The 24,964-nt window shown below is 43.9% G+C and overlaps 2 protein-coding genes across 2 annotated transcripts in view; one reads left to right on the top strand and one right to left on the bottom strand.

The window, feature by feature from the left end:
- The window catches only part of LOC119909371 (NACHT, LRR and PYD domains-containing protein 12-like), a 216,718-nt gene that overhangs the window by 29,933 nt on the left and 161,821 nt on the right, over positions 1–24,964 (bottom strand). The gene's annotated exons all lie outside the window — the stretch shown is intronic.
- The window catches only part of LOC119909395 (cleavage and polyadenylation specificity factor subunit 3-like), an 88,131-nt gene continuing 82,249 nt past the window's right edge, over positions 19,083–24,964 (top strand). Inside the window, exons 1-2 of the mRNA XM_038727598.1 lie at positions 19,083–19,240; positions 19,847–19,910. Of these exons, the coding sequence (XP_038583526.1) occupies positions 19,170–19,240; positions 19,847–19,910 (135 nt within the window). The 5' untranslated portion in view covers positions 19,083–19,169. The remainder of the gene's footprint in view (positions 19,241–19,846; positions 19,911–24,964) is intronic.

Raw genomic sequence — 24,964 nt, 5'->3', positions numbered from 1 at the left:
TTGCTACTATTGTCATTATTCTAATGTGCTTCATCAGGATGATTGAATAAAATATAGATTTACTGATAAGACATGTTTTTGATATTTATTTTGGATAAATTTGTATGTTAATCGAGTAATAGGCAACTTTTCTTTCTTTAGAATAAACAAATTTAGTCGTTAGATTAATCGACTAATCGAAAAAATAATCGTTAGATTAATCAACTTGAAAAATAATCGATATGTACAGCCCTAGTTAAGTGTGAGCAGTCCAAAAACACAAAGCATGAAAGTCCAAAGTCCACAGGGGCACGAGAAACACCACAGGAAAATCCACAGCAACATCCAAGGCAACATCAAAATACATCCGCAATGAACTGGCACCGAGTGAAAGACAGACAACCACTTAAATACTCAGGTGAGTGAGAAACTAATTACACAGAGGTGAAACCACTAAGACCATAAAGGACAGGCAGGAGGTAAAACAAGACAAGAGACACTAGGGCAAACTAACTACAAACTAAAACAGGAAGTAAAGCTAACTGAAACACACAAGGAACTATGTCACAAAATGAAACATAACACAGACATCAAAAGTACTAGCTAACAAAAACCTACAGAACATACAGATGGTAGAACAGGACTAGAAACACTGATGACCTCATAACAAGTAAACCTGACTAAAAAATACACAGAAACAACTACAAAACACACCCAACCAACCCAAAAACGTGACAGCTAGATGCAGTCTTTAGGGGTGGTTGGAACAGACCAGCCAGCTATGGCTTCAGCCTTAGTGTCTACAGGACGGACTTGTCGGCCGAGGTAAGTAACTGTGGCCTTGCCAAAATCACACTTTGCTAAATTTAGTGTTTTGCTTGGGCCAAACGATCAAAAACCTGCTCCAGTACTCTCATGTGCTCATCCCGTGTTGCTGCATGGATGATCATATCATCCAAATACGCATTACAGTTGTGCAACCCCGATAACACAGTGTCTACTAACCTCTGGAAGGTAGCCAGCGCATTGCACAGTCCGAAGGCCATTACAGTGTACTGGAGGAAGTGATCTGGTGTGACAAATGCAGCTATTTTAGAGACACGGCCCATTAAAGGTACCTGCCAGTATCCCTTCAACAGATCTACCTTGCTTACAAACTTGGCTGCCCCCAAGTTATCCACACAATCCTCCATTCTAGGCAAAAGGTAGGAATCTCGAACAGTACCTTGCGAAAATCAGATATGAACCAAGGGGAACCATCAGATTTAGCCACCAGCAGGCACGAGGAGCTCCAGGGGCTGGCGCTAACTTTAGCTAATCCATTCTGCAGGAGGTAGTCTGCCTCCTTTTTCATCATTTCACCCTTCGTCTGATTAATCAGCTTAATGGGCCGAGTCTCTTTCACCTCCATGTCATGCCGCAGAACATTTGTACAAGTCAGGACATCGCTAAAAAGACAGGTATACTGACTTACCAGACTCACCACATCCTGCTGCTGCTCAGCAGTCAGGTGTTGTAACTGAGATGGCAGACCTGCTAATGCCTCAGATTTGGGGAGCCAAGCACCCTGGTATGCGCGTCTTTAAATCATCAGATGTGTCCGCTGACTCTGACCTCTCATCCCACTGTTTTTCAGATTCTACACAGTATTTCCTGAGCATCGACTTTAAGGTCTGGTGCCAGCGTTACAATGCGCCCTGTGACTCTGGGTGATAGGTGGAAGAGATGGCATGGTGAAACTGGTTTCCACTTTTAGTGCGGGGTAAGGGACCAACACAATCAATGAGCACTCGCTCAAATGGCTCTCCTATCACAGGAATAGGGTGCAATAGTGCAGGAGGAACAGTTTGGTTAGGCTTCCCTACAACCTGGAAAACATGACAACACCTACAATGTTTAGCAACCTCCGATTTTAGCCCTGGCCAAAAGAAATGTCTGAGGATGGCCTGATATGTTTTTGTCACCCCTAAATGTCCCGCCCACCGTCTATCGTGGGCTACCGACAACACCTGCCGTCGGTAGCCAGAGGGTACCACTAACTAATAAACAGCATCACAATCCGAATCATCAGCTATTAATGACCATTTTCGCATTAAAATATCCCCTCTAAGGATGTATGCTACTTTTGTACCACTTGCTGAGTTGTCACTCACTACCATGGAGAAGCACTTCTTCAATGTTGGGTCTGCTTTTTTCATCACGCTCAGACCATCTCGACTGACTAGAAGTGCCACCACACAGACTGTCGGTATATCCTGCTCAGCCAGGAGCGTTCCCTCTGCAGCCGCATCCTGAGCAGGAATAACTGTGCACTCCGCCTCAGTCTCCAACCCTGGTGAATCTGAAAAGGCTGACATAAGTAAGCTGTCAGATAACGAAAATTCATCGCCCTCTCTTCGGTTTTCACGTGCACCCGCACGAGTAAGGGCACAAGAGGGAAATATGTTCGAGGATGTGTGTTCTGTAGAGTGTGTCTCATCCCACTAGGGTTGATCTAACACCTCCAGGGCTGGAGTTACTTTACCTCCCGCTATATCATTCCCCATCAGGAGCACAATACCTGTAATCGGCAACTCTAAGCAAACTGCAACTGGGAAAAATCCAGTGACTAACTTAGATTGAATGTGAACGTGATGTACTGGCCGTGGAATGTAACCCATTTCAATACCTCGTAAAACAGAACAGTAGCCACGTGAGAACTGTTCAGAAAAGGGCAGTGCTGACCTGAGGATTACTGACTGTGAACATGCGGTGTCTCTCAGAACTCGTATGGCACATTTATCAGCTGATGCACCCGTCAAAGACACATGGGCATCAAAAACAAATGGCTTGAAACAAACGTCAACAACTTCCTGTTCAGGCTGCTCAGTGTCTAAACCTGACTCTGCTCTAATCAACCCCTTTAGGTTTAGAAGAGCGTGGAATTTGCTCTTTACGTTTAAGTACAAGACAATTAGCAATTACATGGCCGGTTTGGTGACAGTAGAAACACTCCCTGTCCTCTTTCCTTGTGCTACGCGCTTTGGGTGAACAAGGTGAGACAGTGTGTTCACCTTCTGTTCATTTAAATATACCACAATGCGATCGGGTAAACACCTTTCGAACACCATCAACTCCCTTAGAGAATTAAAATCAGTGACTTTGCAAGCTGAGCTCCACTTATCAAAAAGCGTTCCTTTCTCCCTGGCGAACTCAACATAAGTCTGAGATGAAGTTTTACGATAGTTTCTAAACTTCTGTCTGTATGCCTCAGGCACTAGTTCGTAACCACGCAGAATCTTTTACAGAATCATAATTCAAACTATATTCTAAAGAGAGTGCAGCGATAGCATCCTGTGCTTACCCATACATTTTGCACTGAAGCAGGACTGACCAGACTTCAGGCGGCCACTGTAATGCAGCAGCAATACGTTCGAACACACTGAAATACGAATTAACTTCACTTTCACGGAACAACAGTACCAAGGACACATGCTTACTAATATCAAATGCTACTTTTACTGAACTGGTAGAAGTGGTGGAAGAGGAAGTCATACCTGAGTCATCGTGAGCGCTCCGCCCACGTCCCATTTCGGGAACCTCGATTTCAAGTTTCCGCAGCCTCACTGCCTTGTCAGCCTCATTTTCCAGCTTCCTCCCCTCCAGCTGAAGCTGGAATTGAGATTGCCTCTCACGCTCTTTTTCCTGAGCATCCAGCTGAAGACAAGCGAGACGGACTTTTAGTAGTGCCTCCTCTCTGGAGCCAGTACTAATTGACGGGGATGGATCGTACCTGGGCAGAGTGAATGGCGTCTTTCCCTGTGCACCTGCCTTGCCATCCACCCCGGAGACCGTTGGCGTCTCAACCTGTACACCTTCACTCGGGATTAGACGACTACTGAAACACACGCAGTCCATAATGTGAAAATCTGTTCTTCTGTAATAAAATACTGATTGATAGCTCGGTGTGTTATCAGTGACAGTGTTTGCTTTCTGACTGAGAGTTGTTGTGTTTGGTCCAACAACTTTATTTTGAGACATGTATGAAGTGTGTTGGAGGTGAGATTAACTGTTTCAAGATCCATTTTCCTTTTACTGCTTCAGTTTATCAAACAAACAAAGAAACCTTTGTCATTTGTTTGTTATTATATGCAGTGGTGAACATTAAATAAGTACATTTGCCTAAGAACTGTCCTTAATACATATTTGTAGTTGTACAAATATGTTGAGTTGAGTTTTTTCTCCTTCTCCTCCATCTCAGAGGGAGATATTTTTACTTCACTACATTTATCTGACAGCTTCAGTTACTTTACAAAGTCAGATTGTTACACATGAAGAGTTTATAAAATATGATGTTTAGTTATAAATTAAACTCCAGCAGTTTATACAAGTACATGTTATGAGTTGTAGTTTCTTCTGGTGAGGTTGAGTTTTTGCCATTTGTTTCGTCTATTTGCCTGTTTCTCTCGTTCCTTGTCCTTAGTTTATGTCTCGTCTTTTCTCTTGGCTCTTGGTCCTGTGTTTCAGTTCTTTGTCTTTGTTCCCAGTCCTGTGCCTCGGTTATGTTTTAGTATTTCCTCCTTGTTCCTCGTCTGCATTATTTTAGTTTAGTCTGCTCTGTATTCTGTGTCTTAGCTCCTCGTTCTGTGTCTCGGTTTATGTCTTAGTGTTTTGGGTTCTGTCCTGTGTCCAGTATCAGTTATATAGTCTGTTGTGTTTTGGGGTTCACTCCTTGTCCGTCTCTGTCTTGTCTGTCGTCTAGTGTTCAGTAACCCTTGTCATGTCTGTTACCCCAGTGATCCCTCTGCATGTCTGTCTCTGTTTCCCCTGCTCTCTCTCTCCCTGCCTGTGTCTCGTTAGCCTCATGTCTTTCACCTGTGTTGCTCCCGCCCTGCTCGTTACTCCCTGTGTATATATACCTGGTGTTTCTGTCTTGTCCTTGTCGGATCATTGTATGATGTTTCCCAGTGTTGCTGTGTGTTGTCTGGTTGCCAGCCTTCCTTGTTGTGTCTCCCTGCTTGTTTTGGTTTTCTGTTTGAACTATCCTCGTTTTGGACTCTGTATCAGCCACTCAATCAGTAAGTGTGCTCGCCTTCTCTTTGTTCTAATAAATCACCTCGGTTCACTGCACCTCCTCTGCCTTGCGGTCTGGGTCCTCCAACCTGCTCCACTCAGCCACCCATCGTAACAGTACAGCTGAAATAACTTGTTGAATGACATTGAATAGAGGTGTTAAAGCAATGGATATCATGAGAAAAACAATGTGTTTTTGAACATTAAAGCATGTGTGGTGTCTGAACAATAATGCTGCGCTGATGTGTTGAGTCAAATGCACATATATTATACACCACACAAACTTTTTCTAGTAGAAACTCAAAATTAAAGTATGAACCTGAAAATGAGCTTAATATGGGACCTCTAAGTTTGACTACTTTCCCCTAGAGGCTGTGATGTGAATTACACATCACAAGAGCAAACTTTTGTTGCTCAGGTAGGCTGACACAAATACTCTTAACAGTATCACAAATCCTGTCCTCACAGAAGCAAACACATCAGCTAAACTACAGCCGGACCCTGACCTCTGACCTCTCAGCAGTTTTCAGTCCCAGCAGTAGATATTGTACTTGTATCACAGAAGCAGTATTTCTAGTAGTAGCACTATTAGAAGTGACAATAATTACAAACTTTGTGTGTTTAACAGCTTTTAAAACAAAGTTAAAAGTTGTTACAGGTGCAAATGAGTAAAAAGGCCTTTAAAGAAAAATGTTGGAAGCCAGAGTCTGTTTGAAGAAGAGCTTTAATAGCAGACACCATCTGTGGCAGCCTGAGGTTCTGGAGCTTCTGGTCCCCCTTTGTTAGGAACCAGGACTGAGGAACAGAGTGAAGGGCCCCGCCCGGGGATCTCAGGCTGCATTCTGCCTCATTACAAACCAACATGTCCAAAATATGGCCGTGTACCAATGTGATCCACACTGCTGCTTCATGACGTCTTGTCACGCCCCCCCTGCTGCGACCTAACCCTGACTTGTGGAAGACTGCCTTGTGTTTGTTTGTTTGTGTTTTTTTTCCCTGGGTGTGGTTGCGGTTTTTGGTTTCCGGCCCTTTTCCCCTTTCTCTCTCACCTGCAGGTTGCTGGGAGTCGTGTCAGCTGCGAGGAGCTGATTACACACCTGCACATGATTTGCACTCCCACGGGTTCCTGCCCTACTTAAGCAGCGGCCTGACGTCCTGTCCTCGCCGGATTGTTAAGTTGTCTCTGTACGTCTTGGCTACCAGCTCGTTTGGTTAGGACCCATACCTGTACTCTGTTTGTTAAGCTGATACTAACCTGTTTTTCCTGTGCTCAGGATCTCTACCGGACCCGTCCATGACCAACTCACCTTCCCCGCGTCCTGGTTCTCACTCTCCTACCTGTTACCTGTTTGCCTCTCTGCCTGGACCCCATCAGCTTCCTTCGCCTGCCTGCTCTGCCTGCCCCGATCCCCGCAGCCAACGCCAGCTCCTTGACTCAATAAATCTCTGAGAACCAGCTCTTGTCTCCAGTCTATTCCTGGGTCTTATCTGAAGCGTGACACGTCTTTTAGTGCTGAGTTGGGCCCGTATCTGGACGTATTTATCAAGCTTCTCAGAATTACTCATAAGAACACTGCTAAGAACTGACTTAAGACTAAAAAAAATCTTAGCTCAAAGCTGAGCTTAAAAGTTAGTTATCAAGCATCATTGTCCTACTTTGAGTGAAGTGCAGGACTAAATCTTAAGTGTCAGTCTTTGTGATTTATGACACTTTGCTGCGAACAGGATTTTGGATGACGATGTAGCCAAGGACCAATCACTGAATAATTTCCTTATTTAAGAATCTTCTCAGATAAATTCACATTGAATGGTGAAATTCTAAAGGAGTTTATATTCAACACACTTAACAATAAAGAATTTTTAAGAGAATACATTATGATATAGGCCCACACATTAATAAATGAAAGATAAAAAAGTTTATCTTTCTTCTGCTCCTGTGAGGCTGGCTATTTGCATGAACTGTTTGCTTCTGTCGGATTACGGGGGGTGTTGTTGTTGGGAAGTCGATGAAACGCGTGACAATGATTGCCAGAATTGTTTCCCTGACTATTCGGCTTATTGATGGTTGTGACGGGCCAAAATCATCAGCATTGCTGCGCATGTCCTGTGGCAAAGAAACAAAGCGTCATCACCACCTTCAATTTAAGTGAAAATGCATTACTGCGTAAAGTCTGTGGTAAGGTGACGTCCCTCACCAACTCGCTGACAAAGTTTATGCCTGCGCTGTCCGACCGCATCTTATTAACTGCATGTCGTCAAATAATCCAGAAATTCTTTCTCTCCTGAAATATTCATGCATGTCTCTGTCTCCACAGCGCCATCTCAAGCCCTACTGGCAGCTCCTAACCACTTGAGAGACCTCTGGAGCTTCTTAAATAACTGGGAGAGTCAGTGATTCTTAGCTTTAAGAAATTTGATAACTGGCTTTTATTAAGTTTAAAAGTAGGAGTAAATTTCATGAATTCTCAGCATTTAAGACTAAAATGGCACTTTGAGAAGCTTGATGAATACCGGCCCTGATCTGATTTAGTTCATCAGATGGTTAGTTAGCAGCATCTAGTGGACAGGTAGCAGAACTACATCATTAGATGTGTGATTCCTCTGACATTCACTGGGTTTCTGACGCAGGTTAGACCGGTTTTGACGTCACTCTGATGTTTTTTAGACTCTGAAGTTATGAGGCTGTGACGGCGTCCTCAGATCAGATGCACACAGACACCAGGACTGACGAGGAAGAAATGAGCAGCTTCTTCTCTCCCAGTGTTTCCTCCACACATGAAGGTGCAAAGTGTCTGTAAGTCGACCTGAAGTGAGTTCAGCAGGTGAGAATCCGACCAGAGGAATCTGTAAATGTCTGATAATCAGGATCACTTTGATCACATTGTGCTGGATCACTGTTTAACTGGACAGTAGAAAAGCTTCTTGATGCTGATTGGCTGTTTCTAAATATCTCTTTGAAATCTGCTGTAGAATTTCTCTCCGAGTTAAAGAACAATGATTTCAGAAAGATTTCCCTGTAATATTGTTCATGTTTCTCAAGTAGAATCAGCAGCAGTCTGATTGTAGTCTGAGCTCACATCATCAGTGAAACATGCAGGGTGTGTCTGAACTGGTCTGACAGCTTGGATCCACTTGGCTCAGGTTTCTGGTTTAACTGTTAATACTCTGAAGTTAAGTGCATGGATGAAGAGTTCAGGGCTCAAATACAGACATCTTCCAACACTGAGACGGACTTGGTTTCACTGAAGACCCTTTAGAACAGTCCAGGGGCCTCATGTATAAAAGCCATCTGTCAGCCATCGGCGATGGCATTGTGATTGTAAAACCCCGTCCCCCGTCAAAAAAAATCTAAATTTTTCACATTATACCGCTATGTGAAAGCAGGTTTTAATCACAACGAACATTATTATTAAAGAGGCCTACACCTCAGGTAAACACACCGGCTAATACCGGGGAAAGGCAGCCTGCAGTTGGCACTTGGCTTATTTTATTTCTTTTCCAATTGAAAGGTGCAGTATGGAATAGTTATGGCTGACTAGTGCGAGCACAAATAACACTGCTGGTTTGAATGTTTACATGATAAAGTGGTAACATGTGAAATGAAGTGAAATTAAATATGTGAAAGTCATCATGATCTATTTTTCTCACATTCAATTTTATTTTGATATTAAACCACTACATACATGATCAAACCTTTGTCAAAAGACATAATTAGGATTTTGATAGACTACTCCATTGACATCTGCACAGTAATTGCAGTGGAAACACTATTTTGAAACATTTGGTGAGTTTTGGCACTTTAGCAGTTTACTGACAGCCAGACAAAAGTTTGTGGAGGGACTTCACATTCTCACATCACGTTCATTTTTATACATCCCACGTGTGCGTGAAAACCAGCGTACGTAACCTTTTTATACGTAGGCAGCGTTTATACATGAGGCCCCAGGTCTCAGCTGTACCAGAGGCTCCAGGATCCTTTCTAGATGGACCAGAGCCAGCCCAGGGTGGAGGGGAACTTAGAGGTTGATTAGGGCCCCTCAGCCATCAGGGGCCCTCACAGGAATAGAGAAGGACCAAAGTAAAATCAGCCATCCTGTGTCTCTCTGGTCATGATTTAAACATTTAAAGACAGAAATAAAGATTTAAAGACACAGACCTTGAGGAGAACTAAAGTGTCCTGAGATGTAAAGCTTGTTGTAATGAATGAGTGCAGCTCTCTCAGCATGTTGTTGTGTTTGTGTGAAGGTGTGGGCTCTGCTATGAATCAGTGTGAGGACAGAGAGGAGGGAGTCCCTCCCTCTAAAAGCACTCTGTGTGGGGAACATGACAGCCAGACCAAAGCTCAGAGGTGAGATGAGGATCTCTAACTGTCCAGGACTCAAATCACTCCACCATCATTATTCACTCTCAAAGCTCTGTGTGTGTTGTGTTGAAGCCCAGAGCAGCAGCAGGGACCAGACTCTGCTGGACCTGGACCTGGACCCAGCTGTGTGTCCATCAAGAGTGACTGGTCTATGGACAGACCTATTGTCTTCAAAGGTGGACACCACTCTGCTGATCAAAGGTCAGCATGTTAAATGTTTGTGTCTCTCCTGAGATGAGGTTTGGTGTCTTTGTTTTGATCACTTCATGTTCTTAACTCTTCACTTTTTTCAAACTGGTCTCACATTTTGCAGATCTTAGTCCAAATATCAAAACCACGGTTAAAATCCATAAACAGCTGGATGCAGGTTTGAGAATGTATAAGAACATTGTCTATGGAGCCTCCTCTTGCTCAATGGAGGTGAATGAAGTTTAGTTTTGAGCTACTAACAGTAAAGATGCAGCTGGACAGATAAACAACAACTGAAAGTCGCTTTAAAACTCTGTATCGCTGAGAAACGGCAGATTCAGCTGAAAACTCACTACCAGAGACACCAACACATAAATATATCTATTAAATCTGCTTTGAGGACACATCTGATTTGTTATTTCATTGTTCAGGATCCATCGGCAGAGACCAGATTCTCCTGGACCCAGCTGTGTGTCCGTGAACAGCGACCGTCATGTCCCTGTTCATTTCAAAGCTGGACATAATGATGCTGACCAAAAGTAAGAATTTTAAATGCACTGTTTTTTGTTAATTAAAAATAATAATAGACTCTTTATTTATTCCCAGAGGGAAATTCTCATGTCACATCAGCAGCACAGAAATGAACCAGGTTCAAAGAACAGTGCAAAACAAATGGCAAACACATGAGAAAGTAAAAATATTAAAAGTATGAGCATGCCCTTTTGTCTGCTGCTTACTGTAACTGTAAGTCCAGTTAGAGTCCAGTAGGACCTCAGCAGCCTCCTCGTCCGCTGATGTCCACTGAGACACAGCTGGATGAGTAAAACAGCAGCATTTTCTCCTGTCCAGTCTACCCTGCACCCAGCGGTGTTTCCATGGAAAGTGACCAGATCATACATTTTTATACCAAGATCTGGTATAGGTGTATGAGGATCTGTTTCTACCAGATATAACACAGCACATGTAACACTGTTTGTCATTATATGTTCAAATCATCATATTTCTTCACAGAGTTGATGAGCAGAGCTCAGAGGTTCCCAGTGGTCAGTCTGCCCAGCAGCATCAAACAGACCTGGACTCCATATTTATGGTGTGTAAATGTACAAGCTCAGCTACTACTGCTAATTACAACAGCCACAAAGTAAATAGTGAAGCAGCATTCTGATCCAGTCTCCATGCTGCACTCTGCAGACCAGCAGGCTTTCTGTCTGTCACAGATGATCTGATGTTGACTTCTACCAGTTCAACTTTACATTTTCTTCTGTTCCAGCTGCTCCAGGAAAACATTGGCAGGTTTGTGAAGAACGAGGTGAAGAAGTTCCAGAGAGTTCTGAGTCAGATTACCCAGCATGCTTAGAGAGTCAGAGGGAGGATGAGGAGGTGTTGGACGGTGAGGAGGAGGAGCAGAGGAGGAGCAGCAGAGAGGCATTTCTGAAGATCACACTGCACTTCCTGAGGAGAATGAAGCAGGAGGAGCTGGCTGAGCGTCTGCAGAGCAGTAAGAGGATTTGAACAGATTTAACATGATGGAAAGAGGAAATGGAGGCAACATGGGAGAAGTTTCCATTTCAAACTCTGCTGTTAATATGATGCACACATTTGGATCAGATCTATGAATTCTTCTGGGCTGAAACTCAGAAACTGTTCACAGCTGATGAGCTGAAGAGATTTCATGGAGGAGGAAAATAAATATCATCTTGATGTCTTAAAGTTTACATTTATCAGATTTACTGTAGCATCCACTTATTAATCACATTTCTTCTTTCTTCATTCAGGAACTGTTGTTCCAGTGTGCCGACGTAAACTCAAGTCTAACCTGAAGAAGAAGTTCCAGTGTGTGTTTGAGGGGATTGCTAAAGCAGGAAACCCAACCCTTCTGAACCAGATCTACACAGAGCTCTACATCACAGAGGGAGGGACTGCAGAGGTCAATGATGAACATGAGGTCAGACAGATTGAAACAGCATCCAGGAAACCAGACAGACCAGAAACAACCATCAGACGAGAAGACATCTTTAAAGCCTCACCTGGAAGAGATGAACCAATCAGAACAGTGATGACAAAGGGAGTGGCTGGCATTGGGAAAACAGTCTTAACACAGAAGTTCACTCTGGACTGGGCTGAAGACAAAGCCAACCAGGACATACAGTTCACATTTCCATTCACTTTCAGAGAGCTGAATGTGCTGAAAGAGAAAAAGTACAGCTTGGTGGAACTTGTTCATCACTTCTTTGCTGAAACCAAAGAAGCAGGAATCTGCAGCTTTGAAGAGTTCCAGGTTGTGTTCATCTTTGACGGTCTGGATGAGTGTCGACTTCCTCTGGACTTCCACAACAATGAGGTCCTGACTGATGTTACAGAGTCCACCTCAGTGGATGTGCTGCTGACAAACCTCATCAGGGGGAACCTGCTTCCCTCTGCTCGCCTCTGGATAACCACACGACCTGCAGCAGCCAATCAGATCCCTCCTGAGTGTGTTGACATGGTGACAGAGGTCAGAGGGTTCACTGACCCACAGAAGGAGGAGTACTTCAGGAAGAGATTCAGAGATGAGGAGCAGGCCAGCAGAATCATCTCCCACATCAAGACATCACGAAGCCTCCACATCATGTGCCACATCCCAGTCTTCTGCTGGATCACTGCTACAGTTCTGGAGGAGGTGTTGAAGACCAGAGAGGGAGGAGAGCTGCCCAAGACCCTGACTGAGATGTACATCCACTTCCTGGTGGTTCAGTCCAAACTGAAGAACACCAAGTATGATGGAGGAGCTGAGACAGATCAGCATGGAGTCCAGAGAGCAGGAAGATGATTGAGTCTCTGGGAAAACTGGCTTTTGAGCAGCTGCAGAAAGGAAACCTGATCTTCTATGAATCAGACCTGACAGAGTGTGGCATCGATATCAGAGCAGCCTCAGTGTACTCAGGAGTGTTCACACAGATCTTTAAAGAGGAGAGAGGGCTGTACCAGGACAAGGTGTTCTGCTTCGTCCATCTGAGTGTTCAGGAGTTTCTGGCTGCTCTTCATGTCCATCTGACCTTCATCAACTCTGGTGTCAATCTGCTGGCAGAAAAACAATCAACCTCCCATCTGTCTAAAGTCTTCAGAGACAAAAACTAAACTGACACATGTCTACCAGAGTGCTGTGGACAAGGCCTTACAGAGTCCAAATGGACACCTGGACTTGTTCCTCCGCTTCCTCCTGGGTCTTTCACTGCAGACCAATCAGACTGTCCTACGAGGTCTGCTGACACAGACAGGAAGTAGCTCACAGACCAATCAGAAAACAGTTGAGTACATCAAGAAGAAGATCAGTGAGAATCTGTCTCCAGAGAGAAGCATCAATCTGTTCCACTGTCTGAATGAACTGAATGATCGTTCTCTAGTGGAGGAGATCCAACAGTACCTGAGTTCAGGAAGTCTCTCCACAGATAAACTCTCTCCTGCTCAGTGGTCAGCTCTGGGCTTCATCTTACTGTCATCAGAAAAAGATCTGGACGTGTTTGACCTGAAGAAATACTCTGCTTCAAAAGGAGGCTCTTCTGAGGCTGCTGCCAGTGGTCAAAGCCTCCAACAAAGCTCTGTAGGTGGATAAATGGATGTGCAATTTCTAAAACTGTATATTTGACAAATAAAACATTCAGTTTGTGTTCATTGCTAATCCTTTTTCAGGTTGAGTGGCTGTAACCTCTCAGACAGAAGCTGTGAAGCTCTGTCCTCAGTTCTCAGCTCCCAGTCCTCTAGTCTGAGAGAGCTGGACCTGAGTAACAACAACCTGCAGGATTCAGGAGTGAAGCTGCTGTCTGCTGGACTCAAGAGTCCACACTGTACACTGGAAACACTCAGGTCAGTAATAAGCTGTTTCGTTTAAATCCTCTTCATCTGGTTTTAGGTTCATGTTAGTGAAAATGGTCTGTAGGATTTTCCTGCAGACGTGATTTTCTAAAACACAGAGTTTATGATGTTTTCCTGATTCCAGGCTGTCAGGCTGTCTGATCACAGAGGAAGGCTGTGCTTCTCTGGCCTCAGCTCTGAGCTCCAACCCCTCCCATCTGAGAGAGCTGGACCTGAGCTACAATCATCCAGGAGACTCAGGGGTGAAGCTGCTGTCTGCTGGACTGGAGGAGCCACACTGGAGACTGGACACTCTCAGGTTTGGACAGACCGCAAGAGCTCACACACTGCAGGTGTCTCTATTTTCTGTTATTTTCTGTCAGTCTACTGGAGTCCATCATCATGAAGGACTTCTTATTCCTCCTCATTCTGTTCAGAGCAGTGAGTAGGCCTGAGATAGGAAACACACGGCTCTCCAGAAGTCTTATCGATTGGAAACCATTAGAAACATCAGAAACTTGGATGTAAAATCATTCTAATGTGAGACCTGCTTGCAGCATTTCTCTTTGGATAGAAGCAGGGGTGGACTGGTAATCTGGCATACCAGGTAAATGCCTTGTGGGCCGACGAAACTTTGGGGCCAGTGTAACATAAATTACTTATTTATTCAACTGTTTTAAAAAATGGGCCAACGGTCGGCCCATAAAGCATGTACCGCAGCACATTGGGTAATTTTCTATACTGACATTGGGCTGGCCCAATCACATCTCTTACAACCCCACCCCCCTCTGCCTTCTGTTTCTTGAGTTGTGGGCCAAATAAAATAAAAAATTCTTCAGATGGATGCCACCAAATGCGCAAAATAACCGATATGTTAGCAGGAGGAGAGTGGAGGTGAAGCGGTAAGCATGGAGTAGCTCAGCCTGTAGGGAGGGAGCAGGGAGGGAGGGTCATAGTGTCATTTACACTGGGGACGCTGGGGACATGATTGCGTAAATCTCATCTTTGTTAGCACTTTCCAACTAAAAGTTTGACCGGTCTTTCGAGAACTCTCCATATTGAATCATATATCATTTGAAAGTTTTCTACAGCACAACGTTAGCTAGTCCAAATCAAGTCATATTCCTCGCCCTTTAAAGCAGTTAGAGCATCATCATTTTACACACAGGTTTTTTAAAATATCTTATCATCCTTATTTCATGTGGCATTTTATCTGTAAATATAAATAATCCATGAAAAACAATATCTTGATAAACTCTTCTGTAAATGTCTTGAGTCTTATCAATATGCTGGAAAATGGATTTGCCATACACAGACCTGTATGTGTAGCCAACAAAAGCACTTTCGTATGACGGTCACATCACGTACATCAAATCCTTGTGACTTTGCTGCAGGGGAATAAAGACACGAGAGACTGAGTTTACTTTCTATTGTGTCGCCTGAACAAAAAGCTCTTGTGAAAAGGATCAGGGTCCAGTCTGACCACCTCTTCCTCTAGTGAGGAGGAAACTTTGATATGTAGAGCAAGACACTTAACCCTTCGTTGCTACAGAGGCGTCAACCTCTGACATGTATAGCAATTGTAAGTCGCTTTGGATGAAAACGTCAGCTAAATGAATAAATGAAAACAGAAAGTCAAATGTTAACAATAATATATATATACAGTGGGGCCAAAAAGTATTTAGTCAGCCACTGATTGTGCAAGTTCTCCTACTTAGAAAGATGAGAGAGGTCTGTAATTTTCATCATAGGTACACTTCAACTATGAGACACAAAATGAGAAAGAAAAATCCAGGAAATCACACTGTAGAATTTTGAAAGAATTTATTTGTAAATTATGGTGGAAAATAAGTCTTTGGTCACCACAAACAAGCAAGATTTCTGGCTCCCACAGACCTGTAACTTCTTCTTTAAGAAGCTCTTCTGTCCTCCACTCGTTACCTTTATTAATGGAACCTGTTTGAACTCGTTATCTGTATAAAAGACACGTGTCCACAGCCTCAAATAGTCAGACTCCAAACTCAACCATGGCCAAGACCAAAGAGCTGTCGAAGGACACCAGGAAGAAAATTGTAGACCTGCACCAGGCTGGGAAGAGTGAATCTACAAGAGGCAAGCAGGTTGGTGTGAAGAAATCAACTGTGGGAGCAATTGTAAGAAAATGGAAGATGTACAAGACCATTGATAATCTCCCTCGATCTGGGGCTCCTCGCAAGATCTCATCCCGTGGAGTCAAAATGATCATGAGAACGGTGAGCAAAAATCCCAGAACTACACGGAGGGACCTGATGAATGACCTGCAGAGAGCTGGGACCAAAGCAACAAAGGCTACCATCAGTAACACACTACGCCGAGAGGGACGCCAGGCGTGTCCCGCCTGTACATGTCCAGCCCCGTCTGAAGTTTGCCAGAGAGCATATGGATGATCCAGAAGAGGACTGGGAGAACATCATGTGGTCAGATGAAACCAAAATAGAACTTTTTGGTTTAAAAACTCAACTTTGGAGGAAGAAGAATGCAGAGTTGCATCACCATACCTACTGTGAAGCATGGGGGAGGAAACCTCATGCTTTGGGGCTGTTTTTCTGCAAAGGGGACAGGAAAACTGATCCGTGTTAAGGGAAGAATGAACGGGGCCATGTATCGTGAGATTTTTAAACCAAATCCTCCTCCCATCAGTGAGAGCGTTGAAGATGGAACGTGGCTGGGTCTTCCAGCATGACAATGATCCCAAACACGCCGCTCGGGCTCCGTTAAAAAGCATTTCAAGGTCCTGGAGTGGCCTAGCCAGTCTCCAGACCTCAACCCCATAGAAAAGCTGTGGAGGGAGTTGAAAGTCCGTGTTGCCCAGCGACAGCCCCAAAACATCACTGCTCTAGAGGAGATCTGCAGGGAGGAATGGGCCAAAATACCAGCTACAGTGTGCAAACCTGCTGAAGACTTACAGGAAACGTTGACCTTGAGTACTGACCAAATACTTATATTCCACCATAATTTACAAATAAATTCTTTAAAAATCCTACAATGTGATATCCTGGATTTTTTTTCCTCCTCATTTTGTGTCTCATAGTTGAAGTGTACCTATGACAAAATAGACCTCATCTTTCTAAATGAGAGAACTTTCACAATCAGTGGCTGACAATACTTTTTTGTGTATCTATCACAATCTCAAAATAAATCATACGTTGAAAATGTCATGCTTTTTTGACAAGCAGCACATCTATTAAAGTAACAATGTTTTTCCACTGGTTCTCAGTTTGTGAGGAAATACATTTTGTTGTAATATTTGGGAGTTTCTGTCTGATTTAGATCTCTCCCACGTTGTTACTGTTTGGAGCAGGTCTTTATTCTTTTGCTACTCTGGAATGAAGTTGGTTCAATATAAACAAAGTAGCTCAGATGTAGTAAAGGACTTCTGCCATGTTGCTGTAGCTGAGCTTGCTACGTTTCTCCTGGTTGTAGCTTCAGTGTAGTGAAGCTTCATTTAATGTAGAGTTAACTGGTAGCTTGGCTCACTACATTTTCCAAGTGGTTTGTCCAACACTGTAAACACTAGTGTTTTGTTAATTATAAATACAATTGTTAAATATTTAAAGCAAAACAAATGCGCACATTTAGATGCATATAATTATTTGCTGCTGAGAGAAACACCTTCTTGGTGCCTTTATTCTCTGTTAACTTCATCATTTAGCCTCATCTGTCTCTGTGAAATACAGTCCTTTATTGATATGAAATTCCCAAGTCAGTTTTATTAAGTGCAAAATCACAAACTTGTCTCAAAGCTTTACAATCTGTACATCATGTGGCCTCTCTGTCCTCAGACCCTCTGTTTCTGACAGAAATTACTCAATACAAGTTGAATCTGATCTGAGAACAGTCTGGAAACAGTTTAGTTGCTCATGTGTGAATGCTGGTCAAACTGTTTATTTAGCGGGACAACATGCAGAGGACAATATTTAACATCCTGCTCTCATATTAGTTGTCTTCTTCTTCAGGTCCTTTTCTCAGACAGTGAAAGAATTCTGGAGACAGTTGACACAGATGAGTTTCAGCCTGTTTCTCTGTCACACTGACAAACTGAGGAACACTGCTTCATGTTGAACAGCAGTTAGGACTCATGTTGGATAGAAAATCACTCTGACTGTGTTTCTTCCTCCAGGGTGGACCATGGTGGAGAGCAGAGGTTAAAACCTGGTCTGAGGAAGTGTAAGTGTGGATTCACTCTGACTCATGATGACAAAACAGCACACAGTCAGTTTCTCTTAATACAAAGTTGATAGTTGTGATATTTATTCATTCAGACATTACTGACTAAATGCATCATCATTAAACTTTATAGAAATGAACAACATCAGCACACAAACAAAGAATAAACCTTCAGATGTGTCTGATGATAAACTGCTGCTGTGTTGTGTCTCGTTCTCTCCATCAGATTTCTGTGAACTCACACTGGACACAAACACAGCAAACAGAAACCTCAAACTGTCTGACAACAACAGGAAGGTGACACATGTGACAGAGAAGCAGCCATATCCTGATCATCCAGAGAGATTTGACTACTGGCCTCAGCTGCTGTGCAAAAATGGTCTGACTGGTCGCTGTTACTGGGAGGTCGAGTGGAGAGGAGGAGTTTATATATCAGTGAGTTACAGAGGAATCAGAAGGAGAGGAGAGAGTAAAGACTGTGTGTTTGGATGTAATGATCAGTCCTGGAGTCTGTTCTGCTCTGATAGTCGTTACTCTGTCTGGCACAATAACAGAGTAACAGTCCTCCCTCTCTCCTCCTCCTCCTCCTCCTCCTCCTCCTCCTCCTCCTCCTCCTCCTCCTCCTCCTCCTCCTCTAACAGAGTAGCAGTGTATGTGGACTGTCCTGCTGGCACTCTGTCCTTCTACAGAGTCTCCTCTGACACACTGATCCACCTCCACACCTTCAACACCACATTCACTGAACCTCTTTATCCTGGGTTTAGGATCTGGTCCTATGGTTCCTCCTCAGTGTCTCTGTGTTCTGTGTAGGAGGGAGACAACTTCCAGTCCTGTGGTTTAAATGTTGGTGGTGGACGAGGCTTCACTTTGGTTAACATCTGGCTCACTGATTGTGCCTTTAATGTCAGAAATGTGTTTTCTTAGAAATGGTGAAATGATCTCAGGGCTGAACTTGTTGTGTACAAACTGTGTTGACTCTGATTTTCACTTTAATAAAGTTTTATTAGAGCAGTATCTAGTAGCTGCTGATGGCTGCAGAGCTTCTCATTTATTTCAATAAAGGTTTGAAGACAAAAACTCAACAAATAGTCTTGATTTATTCTGTTACTCAAGTACATTTCTTTTCCTGCTGAGTTTGATCCTCACAAAGGCTAAATCAAAAGATAAGTCAGGCAGGAAGGAAGTGAAGCCTTGAAGGTTTATTATTATCTGAAAAATCTAGAGATATATATAATAGGATTTAGTTTTTTCTCTCAATATTATTTTAATTATTTTATGAAATGAAGTTGTGTCAACAAACATAGTTCATGCGACATACTCCGGTACAGTAGGTGGCGTATGCACCTTTAAAAGTCATGGCTGCAATCTGCCATAAAAGAAGAAGAAAAACACACTCCCAAAGGTGGAACCAAAGTTACCAGCAGTTGTACCACACGGAGGTATTTCAGCAGGAGTGAAAGTGAGTTAAAGTTGTGGCAACGCGCGGAATAGCTGAAGTTCTGAGTTAATTTAGTATTTGTGGAAGATTTGTGAGTTTATTCATGTAAACATGGCATCTAAACGTAAATGTGACGCCACGGTTCCTGCGGAGGAAAGTGACCAACTGCTCATCCGCCCGCTGTGAGTTCAAACACAACGTTTACCTGGTTTAGCCTCCGTGGCTGCTGCTCTCTCACCAAACTCCATTCAGAAAAACACCAATTTAGTAGATCTTCCTTTTATCAACAAAGGCCAAAGCTTTTTTAAACTTGCTATTTAAACTTAACTATTCATTAGAGGCAAGGCTTCATTTCGGCGCAGACCAAATGTACCAAACATTATTTATTTAAGAAGGTTTTCAACGTGGAAATCTAACCGCGAGACTTGACGTTAACTTCAACAACATTCATTAAAATCAGATGCTTATTGGTGGATTCTAGAAATTCTGAGTTAATAATTTAACTGATTAATTAAATTAAATAACTGGTATTTGGCTTGTTTTGGCCTTTGCTGACAAAGTGTTTTAAAAGTGCTTAATTTTTGAATGGAGTTCTGCTTGACGTTCCTCTGGGGGCAGATATGCATCAGCTGGTCCTTCTGTTATTATTGGTTCTGCTGGGTTTGATAGCTGAGTTTAGTTTGTTAACGGTTCTTGGGGGAAGAGTTTTGTCTTTAAGGCTGAAACCTGAAACATCTGGATGTCAGTTAGACATGAAAGTGATGCTGTCTCTGTGTGTTTGTGTCCAGAGGAGCAGGACAGGAGGTGGGACGGTCCTGCATCATCCTGGAGTTCAAGGGACCAAAGATTCTGGTCTGTTTTTAATCCCATCAACTGCACAGCGTTCAGCTTTCAGTCACCTCAGTGTGTAAAAACATGTGTGTGTTGTGGTTCAGCTGGACTGCCGGATCCATCCTGGTCTGGACGGGATGGACGCTCTGCCGTACATCGACCTGATCGACCCGGCTGAAATTGACCTGCTGCTCATCAGCCAGTGAGTTCCCAACATTTATCAGCACAGCAACCAGAGAACACTTTAATATACACACACTCAGCTGTACTAGCAGGTGGACTTTAATGTCCAAGTGTGTTGTTTTCCCTTCTCTGTACAGACTCGACCTGTGTATGAAATGTGCTTTCTAATCAAACTGCTTTGCCTGACATGATGCTGAGAAATCAGACCAACATAAAGGTCAGGGCTGATGTGGACCTGGAAACTCCTCAGTAACTGTTGCCCTCCCTCTCAGCTTCCACCTGGATCACTGTGGAGCTCTGCCCTGGTTCCTGCAGAAGACCAGCTTTAAAGGACGCACCTTCATGACTCACGCCACCAAGGCCATCTACCGCTGGCTGCTGTCCGACTACGTCAAAGTCAGGTAAGACCAGGACCCAGAGTCACATCAGACTCCCATACTACAGGGACCTGGACTCACCAGGACAGGATATGATGTACTGTGTTTAATATTCTTCTGTGTATACCATGTGGAGTATAACCTGCAGTACTTCAGTGTGTATAACCTGCAGTACTTCAGCGTGTATAACCTGCAGTACTTCAGTGTGTATAACCTGCAGTACTTCAGCGTGTATAACCTGCAGTACTTCAGCGTGTATAACCTGCAGTACTTCAGCGTGTATAACCTGCAGTACTTCAGCGTGTACAACCTGCAGTACTTCAGCGTGTATAACCTGCAGTACTTCAGCGTGTATAACCTGCAGTACTTCAGCGTGTATAACCTGCAGTACTTCAGCGTGTATAACCTGCAGTACTTCAGCGTGTATAACCTGCAGTACTTCAGCGTGTATAACCTGCAGTACTTCAGCATGTATAACCTGCAGTACTTCAGCGTGTATAACCTGCAGTACTTCAGCGTGTATAACCTGCAGTACTTCAGCGTGTATAACCTGCAGTACTTCAGTGTGTGTTGTAGTAAAGCTGACCTGTTTTCTGCAGTAACATCTCTGCAGACGACATGTTGTCATAGAGACGGACCTGGAGGAGAGCATGGAGAAGATGGAGACCATCAACTTCCACAGTGCGGACGGTAACAAGTGGTGAACACAGCGGTGAGGTTCATTCAGATTTATTTAAATACGCTTTTTCCCACCACAATTTTGGCGTTGTCGGCTCGTCACACGCGCGAGAGGACTCGGACACTCGGAGCTGCAGGTGAAAAACCGTATGGCCAAAATACGGGTGAGACGTTGAGGGCCTGACGCCTGAGTGTCTGAGGCTCCCTCACCGCTGTGATCCACAAAGAACCTGGTGGCTGGCAACACTCTCTTTGTGGTGAGTAGACTGTTCAAGTGGAACGATTCTCGCTGCCTCTCAGGGTGAGCGTGACAGACGTGTCAGCAGGGCAGGCCTGGGGCCGCCGTGTGAATCGGCAAAGCTTTGTGTTAAAGGTACTATAGTCAAGAAATCACTGGGGGGCAGTGGATTTCTTATAGGTCTGGGACCTGCTGTTGCATCAGTTCTTTTGGGTCTGGGACCCACAGTAAAGTGGGGGGTGTGAGTCATAGGACTCGCAATAAAATTGAAGAAAAACAATTTTATTTAAAATAATTTTTTTTTATTATTTTACTTGGGGTTGCTGCTCCAGGTGATTACCAAGTAATTAGACAGTATTGTTGAATGCTGAATGTGTTCACTACAGATGTATGAATGAAGTGCGAATGAAAACATTTTTTTGAGTGGGCATTGCAAACAGCCTTGTGTGAATGAATTGCGACTGGGGAAAAAAAAAAACACCAACAGACCGTGTGAATGTTGAACAAAGGCTTTTTGTAAACGGGATAGGATTTCCTCAGACTACTAGCTTTGTTAACATTTAATAGAAACACGTAAGAATTTAGACATTATATAGATCTTGTGACAACCTAGAATTCAGCAGGTTTCACCACCGTGGAAAACCCCGGAAACGCCCATTTTATAAATGAGCCACACTGATTCGTTGCCGGATGGCGCGACAATTAAACCTCCTCCTTTTTGTTTTGTTTGTGCCAGAGAAACTGAACCAGTTTTATTTATCTTTTTTTTTGCTTTGACTTCGACTGTAACACACATTTCACCCAGACTGTTGACGAAAAGGGGGGGTACATGACCTCAGTACCACTACAAGACCATGGGGGACGACTGAGACCTGGAGCTTATTTTTCATCCAAACTGGACTCTGTTGCAGCCAAACTGCCTGAGAGCTGTGGCGGCTGCTGAAAAAGCAGCCATGGCATCACGTGACATTGTGGGTTATTCAGACTTGACATTGTTGGTTCCACATGCTGTCGATGATTTTGCTTGAACAAAAAACATCTCATCTCTCCACATCCAGGTGGCTGAGATACAAGACCGTGTTGCTTGATATATCTAACATTACTGCACTGTACTGAATCCTGCTACTCTCCTCCCAACTCCAGGTGAAGGACAGCCGCGTGATTGTGTTGCAGTCATAGCAGAAACCTGCTCTCTAAGGGCAGACTTGCAGGAGACTCCTCTAACAAACCCAGACATGGAGTTGTTTGTGGACGGATCAGCATCACGTGATCCAGCTCCTGGTAAAAATCGTTTTTGCAGTAACAACTTTGCATGAGACTATTTTGCATCATTTGTGCAACTAACAATGTGGGGCGGCCGATTCAGATCCCACAGGTGGCACACCCACCCCCAGACAAACCATTTGAGCACCTGCAAATGGACTTCATTGAACTGACACTGTCACAGGGGAAGAAATATTGTGTTGTCATGGTAGATATGTTCTCTAAAGGGGTAGAGGCATTTTCAACATCTAAACAGGATGCAGCAGCAGTTGCAAAAGCTTTGATAAGCCAGATCATCGCTGAGCGATCCCAGCTAAGATCTCCAGTGATAACGGCACACCTTTCATTAGCGCAGCACTGAAGAGTGTAGGGGAGGATATGGGGATTGATCTGAGGCAACATTGTGCTCATCATCCAGCTAGCGGAGGTGCAGTTGAATAAGAAAATGGCACATTGAAAAACAAGCTTGTTAAATGCTGTGAAGAAACAGGTTTAACATGGACAAAAGCTTTGCCAGTCGTTTTAATGCACATGAGAAGCCGGATGAGGGGCAGAGGGGGTCTCAGTCCTTTTGAAGTCCTATTTGGCAGACCATTGAACACGGGGATTGGGCCAGTAAAAAGACAACTCCCTGATACCAGCCAATGTGAGGATGAAATGTTGAGATATTGTGCTAATTTGTCCTCTGTGCTTTCTGAAATTCACATGCAGGTCAAAAACACCATCCTGAAGGCCGCAGAGAAGAAACTGCACGATCTGGAGCCAGGGGACTGGATTGTGGGAAAGGACTTCAGGAGAAAGGGCTCGCAGGTGGACCGGGCCATTTCAGATACTGCTAACAACAGAAACAGCAGTAAAAGTGGCTGAAAGAGCAACTTGGATTCACGCCACCCACTGCAAACGAGTGCCAAAGCAACCAAAAGGCCTCAAACCAGGCGAAGATGGAGATCAGTGATTGAGCTGAGCTTTCCCCTGCCTTGTGTTCCTAGGGAGGGAGGGGAGTGGAGGTCTCTGAGACCACCTAGAACCACTAATCTCCCAAACACTCACCGCGGGCACACTGAAACCAACAGATGGCTCTGGAGAGGTGACGGACCGAGACAAAACGGAGGCGTTGTTCTGCTCACTGTCATCATTTCCAAACATGAAAACAACAAACTTGGCCTGACTGAGGGAAAGTTCCAGGCCGAAGAGGAGGAGATGCACGTCCTCCCTGACAGCCCGGCTGGGCTGAAAGACAATGCATGGTATGCAACCACGATGACCACTTCAAGAAAAGTAACCAATCAGAGCTGTTATGCGTGTGCACAGCTCCCTCATGGAGTGGGGAACTCCATACCAGTGAAACCCAGACCAATAAATGTTTCAGAGACACTAGGAGCCCTGTTAACCTTCACTCAAGGGTTTCCCAGGGTGGGCCGAGAAGTTAAGGATATGACCAAGACACTTAACTGTGTAACATCAGCATGGTCAACTTTAGGGTTAGGTTCTGGAACACGTCTCAGATAACCACCAGATGTACCTTGGACATGGGTGTCTTTCTATAGGCCCTTTTTTAGCCGACGTCAGAGGTACGTCACAGCATTAGCTGGAGGCAAAACAAACGGACAACCGGCCAATACAAACCAGCACAGGGTCGGCTACACAAGGAGCTTAAAATGTCATCTTGTTGTGTTGTCAGAATCGACGGAGTACAGGCAATTTGAAATTTTATCGCACACCTGCTGCCACTGCCATACAAAAACCCGAAGACAGCTGTGGTTAAACGCAATAAAACGAGCGGACTGGACAGAAACGATCATCAAAAATGCTCGCGTATGCAGCGCACACTTCATATCAGGTAAGTTAAGGTAAATAAACTAGTGTCTTTCGTTGATAAAGTAACGTTATCTACATATTTCTCATAATGCTAAATGCCCACTTAAATAGAAATTGTAACGTTAACAAGTATAGTTATTTCTGTCGTGATGCTGACTTTTTGAGGTCATAGTTAGCAAACTTTGTTCGAAGTACAACTAATTAGCAGTTAGCTAACTGTTAACGTTAGATAACGTTAACATAAACGTACACTGTTGGTGTCGTCTGCCTTTCAACCGTTGCAGGTTTGCAATTGTAGAAAGTACAGTGAGAAGGCCCGTGTCATGTACAGGTATTATGTTCAAGTAGTTGGATTTGCTAACTTTCACCACAGTTAGTAGCCAACGAAAAGGATAACCTTAGCTAGCTAACTACATAATAAGGTAGGCTGACACTAGCTTTAATTACTTCTTCTTATTTTGTAGGACAGGCTTCTATGGATGAAGACAGCCCTGACTTCGTCCCGTCTGTGTTTTCCT

This window comes from Micropterus salmoides, unplaced genomic scaffold (genome assembly GCF_014851395.1).
Source record: "Micropterus salmoides isolate LMB-PRFRI ecotype aquatic unplaced genomic scaffold, ASM1485139v1 Ms_hic_scaffold_18, whole genome shotgun sequence".
NCBI classification, from domain to species: Eukaryota; Metazoa; Chordata; class Actinopteri; order Centrarchiformes; family Centrarchidae; genus Micropterus; species Micropterus salmoides.
This window is presented reverse-complemented; position numbering and strand designations above follow the sequence as displayed.